This window comes from Pogona vitticeps, chromosome 1 (genome assembly GCF_051106095.1).
Source record: "Pogona vitticeps strain Pit_001003342236 chromosome 1, PviZW2.1, whole genome shotgun sequence".
NCBI lineage: Eukaryota > Metazoa > Chordata > Lepidosauria > Squamata > Agamidae > Pogona > Pogona vitticeps.
Genome location: NC_135783.1, coordinates 264945336 through 264960834, shown reverse-complemented (window position 1 = coordinate 264960834; position 15499 = coordinate 264945336). Strand labels below are relative to the sequence as shown.

The following is a 15499-nucleotide window of genomic DNA, read 5'->3' as shown; positions in this document are numbered from 1 at the left end:
TGTGCTTAGGAACTTGTGCACTTTGAAGGAATGGAATAAAAAAAAACTTGATTCTAAAAATGCATATCACTAGATTCATATACAGTACTATTAAGGCCAGACCTGCCATTTAACAGAATAAAACTACTCAGGTAGCAGATGCCAAAAAGTAGGAGGAACTGTCCCTGAGTGTTTCTCTCTCTTGAAGGAGACCTGTGTATGGTCTGTACTCCCTAGACTTGATAAAAGTGTATATGACCGATATAAGTGCATTGAGAATGATTACCTTTGTCATGATGACTGACTTTAGCTATCTTCACGTCAAAAAAATCTAAGAGGACAAGAGACTAAAATGTGGTATTAAATTATATAACAGAACACTTGCAGATAATTCTACAACCCACCCACCCCAAATGTGAAAAGTTTATCTAAGTTTAATGAAATATTCTAAATGTAGGATTTGGAGAACATTTGTTTCATTTCTCAGTAGTATATATATTTCCTTTCTAGGAAACATCCCAGTTTGTATTCAGTTTGAGACTAAAATTCAAACAATGTGAAATATTTTATAAATCTAGCCCTTGGGATTAGTGAAATAATTAAGATATTGTTTACACTTCTACACCCCACTCCACCCATGATTCCGTATTTATTCCCCAAGCAAGTCATTTTGTTTTGAACTTGTGTACATTTATTTCTGAGGAACATGCTGCATGAGTAAGGCTATACTTCATTAGGACAACTCAAAAATCGTTTCTATAAAAGGAACATACTAATGGCAAAATTGACATATTTGTCTTAAACAAGAGCCTCAAAAAGTTGGTTTCACTAAAGCACTTGTTTTGTAAATGCACTTTGGGATGTAGCCAACAAGTGTCTTTTGAGGAAAAATCATCGCTATGTGGAATCGTCGCTATACGGAACCAAAAAGCCTATAGGAATGCATTAAAACCTGTTTAATGCATTCCTTTGGGCTTAAAACTCACCGTTATGCGAAAATCCTCCATACGGCTGCCATTTTCGCTGCCCAGTAAGCGAGGAAACACAGCGGGAGGCCATTTTTTTAAACCTGGTGGCCATTTTGGAACCACTGATCAGCTGTTTAAAAAAGATCGCTATGCGAAAATCAGTAAGCAAAACAGCTTAGCGATCATCGCAAAGCGATGTTTTCCCATTTAAAAATTGCAATGCAATCGTTTTTGCGTTCGCAGAAACTTAATCGCTATGCGGATTCGTCGTTAAATGGGGCGCCCGTTATGCAGGGCACCACTGTAATAATAATTATGTGCCGTCAAGTCAGTTCTGACTTATGATGACCCTTTCCAGAGTTTTTCAGGTACAGAATGCTCAGAAGTAGTTTACCATTTCCTTCTGAATTGCTTATTATTTATTTATTTATTTATTTATTTATTTATTTATTTATTTATTTCCCACCTATTTTGTGATGTGTTGTGTGTCATGTAAGATATGATAGGCAAGTTGTAAGGTTCTAGATGTTGTTAAATTGCAATTCCCACTGGCCCTACCCAGCACTGATAATAGAGATGGGCAAGAACCACCATTTCAATGGCTCATAAGGGTTCATTCTTAAGAAGCACAGGTGTTCCATGGGCACCCTGGCTGAGCTTCCCAGCCTCCTCCTGCAGGCACCCACTCAAAGGCAGTGTCCCAGGCTTCCCTGCTCTGCCTCCTCCTTGTTGCTTCCTTATACAGGAAAGAATAAATATATATGAGTCACAGACACTTCTTTCTTTGTTTCCCGCTGATAGGTCTAATGGAGTGGGTGTTGTACTGTAGGGAAAAAGCCAATAATTTATTCAGATGTTATTATGGAGGACTCCTTATGACATCTTGTGTTCTTCCTCATGGTCTCTGTGCATTCATACTGATGGGTCTGCACTTGTACAGAGCTTCCCCTTTCAGAATCCTCAGAGACAGAGCTTTTGATGACTAGTCCACTACCTCTTCTACAGAACACAATCCACACTTCCCTCAATTTTGTTTCATCTTCCAGAGTGGTTATATCTTGAGTTATCCTTTCCTGAGAGTATTCACTTTTTAATCAATAGAGACTACTTTTCTTGTTTATAGTTTATTTAATTGTTGTTGCTCTTGTTGTTACCTTTTTAAAAAGTTACTTGCAGAATGTTTTTTTCTTCCTCAGGGTTTACAGCCCCTGAGATTTTCTTTTAAGTTGCATATGGAGTATCATAGGAAAATTCCCGTCTCCAACCTCCACAACAAATGCCTTTTTTGACTCAGATTTACATTCTTGCAAGATTTGTTTGGGTTGGTCTTCTCAAACAAGAAATAGGAGTGCTCAGCTGAAGTCATGTCTATTTGAGAAGGCTGGGCCACTACAATATCTAAAGCCATTACTACCACAGAGTCCACCATGGAGTCCATTTGTTGGGCATTGCTTCTATCCGCCATAGTTGCTACTTCAGTGACCTGACTAAACCCCACATCATCACCAATGTTTTCAATATCAGGTTAAACTCAGTGGAACAAGTTGACATCAATGTTAGCCACTTCAGCATTAAAGAAAAAGGTGGTTAAGTTGAGAAGAAACCAGCTTTCTCATCAGTCTGCAAAGAAGAGGTTCATTCAACAAGAACAGTTTTAAGAGTTCTGTCAGAGGAGATACAAGAAATTCCTCACTTGCCTGCCACCAAGGGAAATTTTGCAGCAAGTCTTTCCTGATGTCTGTCTTGATGGGCCTTTGTTTGGCTCAATATCAGAGGGTGAAAATCCAAGAAGAAGGACCATCAGCTTTGCTGACCCAGCCACACACTACTGATCATGTTGATGTCTCAGTCCTGGCAGCAACTCCAGTATGGAGACCTTCTTAAATTTATGTATGTATGTATGTATGTATGTATGTATGTATGTATGTATGTATGTATGTATGTATGTATGTATTTATTTATTTATTTATTTATTTATTTATTTATTTATTTATTTATTTATTTATTTATTTATTTATTTATTTATTTATTTATTTATTTATTTATTTATACCCCGCCCATCTGGTCTGGTCGACCACTCTGGGTGGCTACCAATATAATATTTATAGTAAAACAAAGAATATTACAATCAGTCGGAAAGCCCTTGACACCGCAGCAGTCATCAATACTGTCATCAGTGAAGGTCTCCTTGTTACTATCAGTGTTGGTATTCACCATTGGCCAATCAGCATCAGTACAGATCTCCAAGACTGGAATGCTACTGACATTCCACCAGTTCAAAGACACATTAAGAAAATAAAAAGACATAACAGTCCCATTTTTAAAGCCTCCTCATAAGCACTGGGGGAGAAAGCCTGATTGAAGATAAATGTTTTTGCCTGCCAGTAGAAGGGCAGCCAAGAGGGGGGCAGTCTGCTCTCTCAGGGGAAGGAGTTGTTTGGGTTGGGAACAGCAACAGAGAAAGCCTTATCTGCGAGGGTGTCAGGGCCAACAGAAATGCCTCCCCAGATTATCTTAAAACTTGAGATGCAGTTCCTCAAATACCTTAGATCCAAATTGTTAAGGGCTTTATAGGTTCAACCAGCACTTTAAATTTTGCCCAGAAATGGAGTAGCAGCCTGTGGACCTACTGCAACAGGAGAGTTATATGTACCCTGTAATCAACCTTAGTTAAAAATCGGGCTGTAGTTATTTTCGACCCCCTAAACTTTCCAAACACTTTGCAGAGGCAGCCTCACATAGAATGAATTATAGTAATCCCAGTGGAATGTAACTAAACCATGTGTCATTGTGCCCGAATTACATGTCTCAAGGAACAAGGATAGCGGGTACACAAATTCTAACTTTGCAAATTCAATCATGTCCACCCCTGAAACCTAGGCATATGGATTTAGAGATAAATCCAGGAGCACATCCAAACTGTGAATCTGTGTTTTCAGGGGAGTGTAACCCTCATCTAACATCGGCTGAATCTGTTTCCTGCTTTACATCTGACTAGGAGCACCTCTGTTTTGTCTGGATTAAGCTTCAGTTTATTCACCCTCATCCATTACCGACACCACACACAGATTTAGAACTGAAATCTTGGATTTAGAGGGAAAGGCGATATAGAGTTGGATATAATCTGCATTCTGGTGATACCAAACCCCAAAACGCCAGAAAACCTCTATTTTAGCAATTTCATAAATATGTCTAATACCATGAGAGGTAAAACAGACCTAGAAGAATGCCAAGGTGTCAAAAAGGATTTCCCTAGCATCACTTTCTGAGCTGTCTCCTCCAGGAATACTGGAGCCACTTTCAAAGAGCACCTCCAAGTCCCATCCCTGAGAGACAGCCCAGGAGATTACCATGAACAATGGTACAGAAAGCCATTGACAGATCTAGCAGAACCAACAGGGACACACTTGCACATCCAGTTCCTCACATAGGTTATCCTCCAAGTTGACTAAAGCAGACACCATCCCATAATTTAACCAGAATGCAGATTGACCTGGATCTAGATAATCCATCTCATCCAGAAATCCTTGGAGCTGAGAAGCTAGCGATCACACACTCAAACACCTCCCCCAGGAATGGAACATTGGAGACTGGGCAGTAATGATGAGATTCAATATTGGCTTTTTCAGGAGTCATCTTATTATTGCCTCTTTTAAGCGTGCTGGAATCATACCCTGCTGCAGGGAGGCATTCACCACTCCTACCCACTATAGTTGTTTTTTTAAGTCAGGAAGGGTGAGGATCCACTTCTCCAAAGATCCTGTCCACATACTTAGATTTCAAAAACCAGTAAAGCCCTATTAGGGTTGCTGTAAGTCATTTTCAAGTTGATGGCCCATAACAACAACAATCTATTTACACAGCACTAGCAGGGATGAAAGTTACATTACAAAGCCTTTCACAGAGTACTAACTTGTTTCCATAGCGCATCTTGCCTCCAGCCACTCTATAATGGTGTGGTACACAAGCAAACAGAGAGGTGACAAGTCCAGGAAGATAGAGACCTGATGCTGTGCCTGTAGCACTGGTGCAAAACTTGTGAAATTTCTTACAGTGCACATGCCAGGGGTGTTGAACCATCTAGCAGGCCTGTTGAGCAGAGTTTACAGAGATGTACCTGACTGGGAAACCTATCACTATCTTCTTGACAGGACATTCTACACATGGGGTCAACCAAACATCAACATGTTCACTGGAAGGACCAACTACCCTGTTTCCCCAAAAATAAGACCTAACCTGAAAACAAGACCTAGTATGATTTTTCAGGCTGCTCATAATATAAGCCCTACCCCAAAAATAAGTCCCAGTTAAGTGAAACCCCACCCTCCACCATTGTGCAGCAACCAGAAGAAAATGACATGATTGTATTTGAATAAATGTAGATTGTTGTACATGAAAAAAAAATAAAACATCCCTTGAAAATAAGCCCTAATGTGTTTTTTGGAGCAAAAATTAATATAAGACCCTGTCTTGTTTTCAGGGGAACATGGTACAACAGGGCAGAAGTTGGGAATGACTCTCTAGGAGATGCCCTACTGCAATCCTACAAAGGCAGCTTCCTCTGAATTCGAATCTTTTGTACCAAGTCCCAAGTCTTCAAAAGGGGGGATTAGGGATACCACAGCTTCAAAAATATTACGAAGCTTTACAAATAAACCAAATTATTAAACGCATACAAATTGATGAGACTTGTAAAAATTCTGATTGAGTCAAAATGGAAAGTGAAATGAAAACGGGCATAGTAAACAAATATATTTACACTACTAAAAAAATTGGAAAAGGAGAACAAATACAGAACCCATTCATTTCTGAAACATTAAGGATATGGAGAAAACATAGTAAAACATTGGCCCCCCAGTATCCCCTTTATGTCCCCTCATGGATCTCCCAGATTTTAAGTCTAAAGAGAAATATGCACAATTTAAGGAATGGAAGCAAATTTGAATATATAGATTTAATGACTTATTCAGTTCGGGGGAACCAATTACTATCAGGCAAATGGAAGAGAAAACAAAGCAAATAAAAAGCAATTGGCTACAAATAAATCAAATACAGTGGGGTCTCGACTTACGAACTTAATCCATATTGGAAGGTGGTTCTTAGGTCAAAAAGTTTGTAGGTCGAATCTGCATTTCCCATAGGAATGCATTGAAAACCATTTAATCTGTATCTGCTCTTTTCCGTCCATAGAAACTAATGTGAAGCTGCTATTCCGCCTTCTGCCACTAGAGGGGGATATTTTTTCTTTTTTCCCCTTAGGTTCAGGAAACGAGGAGGAAGGCAGGGAACAGTTTGCAAAGCACTTTAGAAATCTTTTTTTTTTCAACGAAGCCAATTTTAAACCATGTTTTAAAGCATGTTATGCTGATTTTTTCAGCACAAAGACACATAGGCAGGCTTTTTAGGTACTGACGAAGCCTCCCCAAGCCTCTTCAGAGCCAGCCGAACAGCTGATAGGCGGGGAGAGGAGGGTGCAGGAAGGGGGGGAAGCACAAAATGGCTGCCAGGCTCCCTTCTGGTGTGGGCTTTTAGCTGTTTCCTGCTCTTTTTCCTGCTATTTGGGGGCTACCAAGGCCTGGTAAGTGACTTTCTTTTATTTATTTTCAAGTTTCTGACCCTTTTTTCCCCTCCAGAAGCCTCTAAGGGGAGGGAGGGGCACTTTTTTTCCTGTTCGTAACTCGAGGGAAGTTCGTATGTCGAGTCCTTATTTCCCCTATAGGGCGGGTTCGTAAGTTGAATTGTTTGCAAGTAGGGTCGTTCGTAAGTCGAGACCCCACTGTAAGAAGTTTCGCTACTCACTTACAACAAAAAACTGGCTTTCTAACAACATTAACTGAATTTGAACAATATTGTATACAAAAAGATAAAAATAAAAAGAGAGGACTAACCTCACTAATATATAAAAGCATTATTGAGAAAGAATATGGAAAAGGTGGCGGATCTAAAACAGTGTGGGAAACAAATTTAAATATTAATATACCTGAGGAAATTTGGACAGGAATCTGGAAAAAATACCCATATAAATCTATATCAGCAAGTGCAAAAGAAATGGTTCTAAAGGTAGTGCATCGGTGGCATCTATACCCTTCAAAACTACATACTGTAGAATTAATAAAGATATATCTGATAAATGTTGGAGGAACTGTGGACAAAAAGGAACTCTGGAACATATGTGGATCTCTTGCCCCAAAATAGAAACTTTTTGGCAGGAGGTAGTTAGATGGACAGAAACACTGACTAATCAAAAAATAGATATTAATGAAACATTAATGTTATTTTCATTATTCACAGGGGAAAATGAGAAACTACAATATAAAGAAGTAGTTGCAAATCTTATAGGCACCGCAAGATCTGAAATAGCTAAAAATTGGGGAAAAACCAAGATCTCTCATTGCAAGCATTCACAAGTAAAATATGGCATACATTGCTGATGAAAAAAATGACCAATAAAGTTAGATTACATAGAGGAGAAATAAGCCATAGTAAATTCACGAAAAATTGGAAGCCATTATTAAAATATGCAGACAAAATAGACTTTGAGACATGTGGTTTGAAAAGAAATTTAGATTGTCAGTTAATATTTCTTTAAATGGTGACGGGGAATGGTATATATGTGAGTTGGAGAAATGTGGGGAATACCTTTATATTTACTATCTGTAATATGGTCGATTGTCTCTTCATTCTTTAGAAATAAAAAAACAAGTCCCAAGTCTTAAGCTCCAAGTCCCTATTCAAAACAAGCTTTTTTATCCAGAAAAAAAGAGGAAGGATTGGTTAGTTAGTTGGGTTCCAAGTCGCAAGTCGAGTCCAAGTCATTGGGGAAAAAAAACCCGAGTCAAGTTGACCGTGCAACTTAAGTCCAACTTGGCAGCAAGCTCCATGACTCAAGTCCCCATCCCTGATTAATAAATAGTCATATCCTCTTCTATGAATTCTGCTAAGCAAAATGAGAAGAAAACTTACTGATTATTTTGAATATAACATTCGACAGAAGTTCGGTGCTTGAATCTGAACCTTCAGCTAAGAAATAGAAGACCCAAAACAGAATTGTCTGTTGATGGTATTTTGATGGTCCGATCAGTAATCACCTGTTGCTTCCATAGCCAACCTGCCTCCAGTATCCCCATCTCAATTTCAGCACAGAGCAACTGCCTATGCACAGCATAATACATATCTAGGAAAGCAGATGAGTGCTGTCCTCTCCCATCACTTCTGTGGACCATCCTGTCCAGATGTACTGCCACGAAATATTCAGAGGCAAGTGTTCTGATTGCCAAACATGGCTTGTGTGTGTACGCTCAGATAAATATTTATGCATATATGTGTAAATTGGAACTGGCTGGATAACCCAGTGGTTTAGGTGTCTGGCTGTGGAGCTAGAGGTTGAGAGTTTGATTCCTAACTATGTATCCTGGGAGTAAAGCCAGTCTGTGTGGCCTTGGGCAAGCTGCACATTCCCAGGGCGCCCCCAGAAGAAAGGGATGGTAAACCACCTCTGAGTATTCTCTACCTGGAAAGCGCTGAAAAGGGTCACCAAAAGTCAAAATTGACTTGATGGCACATGATTATCATTATTACTATATGTAAATCAGTTTTTCCCTGTTTTAATTGCATTTTTATATTTTATTGTATTAATTATATTTGTATACCACCCTAATGTCAATAATTGTACAGGATGGTCATTTTTTTTAAATAAATAAAATCTATTTCTATAGATCTGGATGACATGCTGTGCACCTTGCTGAAGAACTAATAGTCTCTGATTTTAGATGCTTTAGCAGTTTACAAGGGTGAAAACGTCTTATGGATATACATGTTTGCTCTTAATATTGATGTTAGTTCTAACCATAGTTTCAGCTAGGAGCTATTTTCCTTATCAAAATGCTTTGCATATATGTGTATGGTCACAGGTAGTCTTTAGTTTCAATATTTTACCCATTTAATCATGTTGAAATTGGCACACAAAATCCTCCTTGATTACACATATTATAGTGGCGCCATTCATACTATGATAGTTATGAAGTGCTGTCAGAATTTCTAGGATGTTCCCTGTTGAGGTTTTATAACTTGGCATCAAAAATGGCTGTGGCAAAAATGCCCCCTGTGTTGCTTTTGTACATTTGTAAAGAAGAGGCAATTTGATCCTCTACTTAAAGCTCAAAATTAAACATTTGTACCACATATTACCCTGGAGAAATCTGTGCATTCATTGTTAAGACTGTATTAGGAGTGTTTAGTCAGATTATGAAAATAATGGACACAGGCCAACCAAATGAAGCACTTTTGAGTTACACTGAAATTAATGGGAGAGTTAGGCAAATACTTAAATCTCTTCTTTTTGAAACCAGTGCTTCATTTGATTTAATTGGGCCCCTAGTAAATTATTTTGTGTGCATATCTTAGACCAAGATTCTTTGCCATATTCCTCACTGGAATCAGTGTGTATACTTGGGACTCACAATTGAATGTATCCCATTGATGCCAGTTCCGCCATTATGGACTTAATATTCAGAGTGACCATGCACCTGGTTCCATATTTTCACAGGCTTTTCTTCAAATATCTTTTGTTGTGCATCACAAGTACATTGTATTAATTCTGGTTTATACAAGTCCCTCTCCACCAATATGCCCTGGTCCGTGTGCCGAAACTGAATGAGTATAGCCTTGCTGCCATTTTCTTCTTTGTATATAAAATAACTGGGTATTATCCCCTATAGAAAAAAATGGGATGTATGGTCTCATGTAGATCAGGGGTAGTATGAGAAATTCACATTTGGAGCATGGAGCAGACGTCTCTGAATTAGGACTCTTGGGTCACAAGGTTCTGTTACTGAAACTGGCTGCTCCTTTTGCCATTAGAGTGAGCCTATTATTAAACTAAAGCAAGAATGCAACTTCATCTTTAGCTTGTGCTGAAAAACAGGATGGAATGAAAAGAAGCAGGTATCTTGATCATAAGCTGTTAAATCAGAACCTTAAATTAGGCTGAGCAACTGAGCAGGAGCAAATTAAACTGTTTCAAGAGTAGAGATATGTTCCAAATTCCCACTCGCCAAACTGAAACTTAGCTTTCTCTACATATGTACAATTTACTGTAGTAATCTAAATAACGTATTACCCCAAAAAACACAAGTAATTGTGGCCAGATTATCTTGTCGAGGGGAGGCACACATGCCAAAGTTGATGGATAGCATTCCATGGTACCATCTCACTTGACTCAGGTTCATATCTCAAACTATAAATCACTATTACATCTAGTACACAAACATTCATACAGTGGCAGACATTTCATCTGTCATTATTGGAGCATATAGCAGCAATTATGATGTCAGTTCTACCTAGATTCAGTTATCTCTTTCACATTTTGCCTACAGATATATCAGATGTGGCCCTTAAATACTGGCAGACTATATGAATTTTATCTGTAGATCCAAGACGCTGATATTATCTCATATAATGAATTTCCATAATCAAAAACTGCCTGAGAAAGTGGACTTCAAGCACAAAAGCTCACATTAAAGTATAGGTATTAGTCTTTAAAGATGCAACAATATTTTTGTCTCTTTTTTGTTTTGTTTTTATTGTTTTTCTTTTGTTTTGCTTCTGTATGATGTGCGCGCACAGATTATTACTTGTCTACTTCTTCATGATAAAAAAGTAGAGGATTGAAGGGTACCAAATTTTAGAATCTATTATTGTAGCATTCCAGATAAAACAATTATTTGTTGGCTCCCAACCTCCCACATGGCTGTCACTGGAAGTGAGATCTGGAGATTTGGCAAAATGGAGAGGGCTTTTATGATAACCAATATGTTCCTTTGGAATGCAGTAAAAATTTGGAAAGACTGGCAAAATAAGTTGTTCTTTGCCCCATCCTCACTGACACACTTCCTCAACCATGTCTTATTTTTATGATATAGAAAAATTTAAACTTTGGAAATACTGTAATTTATACTGATAAAGAGGTTTCTATAATAGCTCTGGTCCAAAACTTGGGGAGCAACTGATAGATCAAGTATTATCTCACCCTCCTAGTTTCAAATCATAGGATCACAGAATACTGGATTTGGAAGGAAGCCTATAAGGCCATCAAATCCAACCCTCTCCTCAGGGCAGGAATCCAGTTCAAAGTACATCTGACACATGGCCCATTTTTTCATTTTTCTTCCATTCATGTCATGAAGGTGCAGGGTCACTAGGCAATTGTGTATATGTCATGGCAACCCTGATAGAGTTTTCAAAGTAAGTGATATATTTAAGGAGTGGTTTTACCAGTTCCATTACCCAGAAAGTTTCCATGGTCAAACAGGGATTCACATTAAGGTCTCCTGAATTCTAGTTCATTACACTATCTACTACTGCACATTGGGTATCACTAAATAATCAACTGTATTTAAAACATTGCTGTATTTAAAACAACCAGGGGTCTGGCTTCAAAATGGTATAAAATACTAATTGAGTCTGGCTGTAGCTGTAAATTAGGTCTCAATCTGGTTTGGGAAAGCAAGTTAAGGATAACCATATATTATGAAAAATGATATGCTTTCAGGAACAAAGCTACACTGAAATCAATCACTTTCAAAATTAAGGAACATTCTATTAAGCTTCTTTCTGTACAGGTGGTATTTTATACTTCTTCATTTAAGCTATATCAATGAAGAAATTAGTTCAACTTGGAGAAAATGTGGGTATGCATTATCATATATGCAGAGTATGTCCTTTAATTCATTTCTTCTGTTCCAGGTTTTTCACAGAAATCAAATTAATCAAGGCAAAAAAATCTAAAAGGGTCACCAGAGCTAGCTCTTCTGTCCTTATTTTCAGACAATAATGGATGGCTAATTATAAGCAATGGATTGTCTTCTGCATGTCTGCGCATTAGGAAATTGTGGCAATCTGGAAGGGAACTTGTAATTTAACTTTGCAAGCCTGAAGAAATAAAATGTGCCATATTGTCCTGGTGGAAAAATTAATTCACCAGATCAGCTTAATTAAACAAGCAGACTACCAAGATAATGTTTTGACACATGGTTTTCTTTTATCAAATTTGTTAACAACAATAACAATACTTGGTATGAGAGGCTGGGAGACATCAGCCTCTCATACGAGTCTTTGGTACAATATTCTAATCTGGCTGTGATTTACAGTGTGTGGCTATATATGAATATGTGTTTCTCAATTTGTACTATGATCCTTTCTTGTGAAAAGACCTGTACTGTTATTTTTTATTTTGATTGTTGTTTTCTATGTTCTTCAATAAAGTTTTTTTTTTTAAACTAATGAGGCTATTTGAGCTACTAAGATGAGGCCAGATTTGGTAGTACTCTCAGACTGCAAGATCGATATTTAAGAAGGTGGGGGCATAACAAGAGCAGGTTATCGACCCCACTTAGATGCATGTTGTCTTCTAACAACTTCAACTTCTTATTAGGTGTCAGCTTCAGTGTATTAGCTCTAAAACCATGAAGTTACAGGTGTGTGAAATATATTGCTTTCATTCTTCTCATATGTTCCATGACAAATTTGGCCCCGTATGTAAGCCTCTCAAGAAGCTAACACAGAGACAGTGAGTTTAGGTGTCATTGTAGGCTAATGAATTTACAGGGTTGTAGTACAGGGCTAATGGAGGAGCATGGAGTTTCTATGAAGATGGTAGAGCAAGAAACCAAATGCATACTTCAGATATTTCTGTACATCTAAGATTTTAAAATATAGATCTGTTGGCCAGAGGTTGGCATTGAAACTCTTTGGGCAAATAAAGCATTCAGCATCACTGTTTTTATTAGACTGTCCTACTAGAGAAATGGCATGCGGTTTTCATAGGAATCTATTGCCATCTGCTGGCTGCAGTTTTGTTGTATTCAATAACATATTTTCTCGGTCCTCATAATGAAACAACAGGGTGTTCTCAGGAAAACTGAATATAAATGTTAAGCAGGGCAAGCTCTAGAATCTTGAAGGGCTTGAAATTGTTTGGGGAAGAGGCATGATATTGCAAAACTTTGAGTGATTTAACAATCAGACATTCAAAAATATTGATCTGAATTAATTGATCCAGCAAAACTCTTCTGCAGTATATTGGTATAGTCAGTGCCATAGCATAGGTTACAATTAAAGCTTCAAGAAGTAAGTGAAGCATTTGTGGGTTAAAGATTTTGCAGATGGACTCCCTCTGATATAAAACAAAGACATTCACTGAAATCCAGTAGTAAACTAATTAGAGCAGGCCCATTGAACCAGTGGAAATTATGGACGAGCTGGTTTACTGAATCCCCACTGATTCAGTGGGCCTATTCTAGTTGCAACATACTACTGGTTCTCAGTCATGGTTTCTGGAAATATTACTTCATTCAGTCTTCTGAAAATTAACCTCAAACTCTTTTTTAAAAATTCTGTCTATATACAAATCTATGGCTACAGGCTATGCAAGGATAATAGACACATGTAGTAACTAAATTATTTCCTTGTACTTTAAAACTATTCTTGAAAAGATTCTAACATATCTGGATTCTCACTTCTGAGTTTTCCACCTGCATACTGACTCACAGGCTCCTAGTAGATGATCTAGACTCAAGAGTAAGGCATGGTGAGATACCGTCTCCAGAGAAGAAGAATTATAGATGGGCTACAAAAGAGAATATACCCATGAACATAATGAGGGTACATGTATACCTTGAGTAATTAAACTGTCAAACCTATTACTTTTTCTTAACTATCAATTCTATTTATGTTTTCTAGTTTTGGTAGAACTGGATATAGGCTTGGTTTTTTATTTTAAAATTAATATGATGATGTATCATTGTGCTTTCAGAAACTAGCTCCTGGAGTCAGTCAGTTTGCATACACCTGTGTACAAGATCACCCAATATGGGCTAACCAGCAATTCTGGGAAACAACCTTTTATAGTGATGTAGAAAATCAAATTCGTTCCCTCTATCTCTCAACTAAGGAAGACAATCAATCACAACACCTAAAGCAGAAAGTAAGTAATACAGCCATTAAATAAATAATGAAACAAATAAGCTAAATCTGTGCAGTGACATTTGGGTTCTATAAAACTATACTGGAAGTAGCTGTTTGTACTTTTGTCATATTTAGTGATCACGGCAGATGTGTGTGTAAGAAGCAGAGTGTCAACCATTGTATTGGGGAAATAAAAATCCTCAGTTTTGATCTATATTCATATAAAATGTCTAATTCCGTTTTTGTTGTCTGGCAGAATTAGTCTAAAACATAATATTGTTTATCTCTTGTTTAGTCTTTCAATACAAGTGTAAAATTGGGCTTCGTGGATATGATTCACGATTATAATAAAGCTTAGCCAATAATAAAATTGGGCTGCCCTCCCTAGCATGCCTAGTTTCACCTGAATTCAAATAAATTCATTTCTTTTTTTAAAAAAACAAAAAACTCTGGTTTAAGTATATAGGATTTTGTGCTTTTGTACCCATGATTCAAAAACCCAGGAAATGGCCCAATATTGCTGCACAATATTGTGCCGGCATTGCCAGGATGGCAAGTTTTGCACAAAAAAGGGCAGCCTGAATGTTGACAACTCCAGTGGCAGCAGTCAAGGTAGTCTGTTGGATACCCTCTTCTGCTCACTTCCATTAACAAAATGATATCATGCAAGGGAAAATATCAGAAACTGACTCCCTTTTTGTTTCATCAGTTATCCACTGATCAAGGTAATTGTAAGGACTGCTTTTCAACGAGTGTGAATAGTAGTGTTGTAGCATCTTGGATTGCCCAAGATTCTGGAGTGATTTTTACTGTTTTTATGGGTATTCAGTAGTCTTGAAGAAAGAAATGCAGCTTTGACAAAATAGCAGCAATAATACGAACAAATTAAAAAGATGCTCTAGTACAGATGTATAAGACAGTGCTATGGGTGGGAATGGGGATTCTACTGTATTGGTAGTTGTAGGCATGACTCTAGTCTCCGTCTCTCTAGTATGATAAAGCCTTGAAAATATGAGGTACATGGTAATTCTAGAGAAAGTAATTGTGGGCTCTTGTCATCTTATGGTTCATGCTGCCATGAGCATACCTTTTATAGTCTATGGAATACTATGCATATGAAAAAGCAATAGAACAGGAAAACTACTGGTAGTACACATTGTGGACTGGATCCAGATTTAGGCAAGTGCAGCCAGGTTGGCTAAAGTGGACTTTCCAGTTCTCCTTTTTAGAGCAGCTGTTCCCTCCTGACACCAAATGCTACATAGAGGTGGAGAAACCCTGCTGACTACAGTTGGCTATTTGGGAGAAAGGTAAATATATCCTGCCTCTTCCCCCCCCCCCCGCCCACAAAAAACAACAACAACAAGCACCTTCCTTGAGCAGAGTTCTGTGTAGCTTTTGTGGGGGAACAAAAGCAAGGGGGAATCTAGAACCATCCCTGTAAGGTGTAAAATATGAACAAGCAAAGGCAGAAGTAGAACTTTTAACCAGTCTTTCCTCATGTCCTATAGAAATCTGGATGGATGGTTACACAATTTTTAGTCTTTGTAGCTTTGCCATAAAAAGTGAGGTAATGCGCTAACAATTGT

General features: G+C 37.9%; 1 protein-coding gene across 7 annotated transcripts in view; it reads left to right on the top strand.

Annotated features, from left to right (window-relative positions):
- Window positions 1-15499, top strand: part of SBF2 (SET binding factor 2) — a 402592-nt gene that overhangs the window by 306848 nt on the left and 80245 nt on the right. For all 7 annotated transcript variants that reach the window (XM_020789925.3, XM_020789927.3, XM_020789926.3 and 4 more), the window contains one exon: window positions 13759-13929. In XM_020789925.3, coding sequence (XP_020645584.1) covers window positions 13759-13929 — 171 coding nt within the window. The remainder of the gene's footprint in view (window positions 1-13758; window positions 13930-15499) is intronic.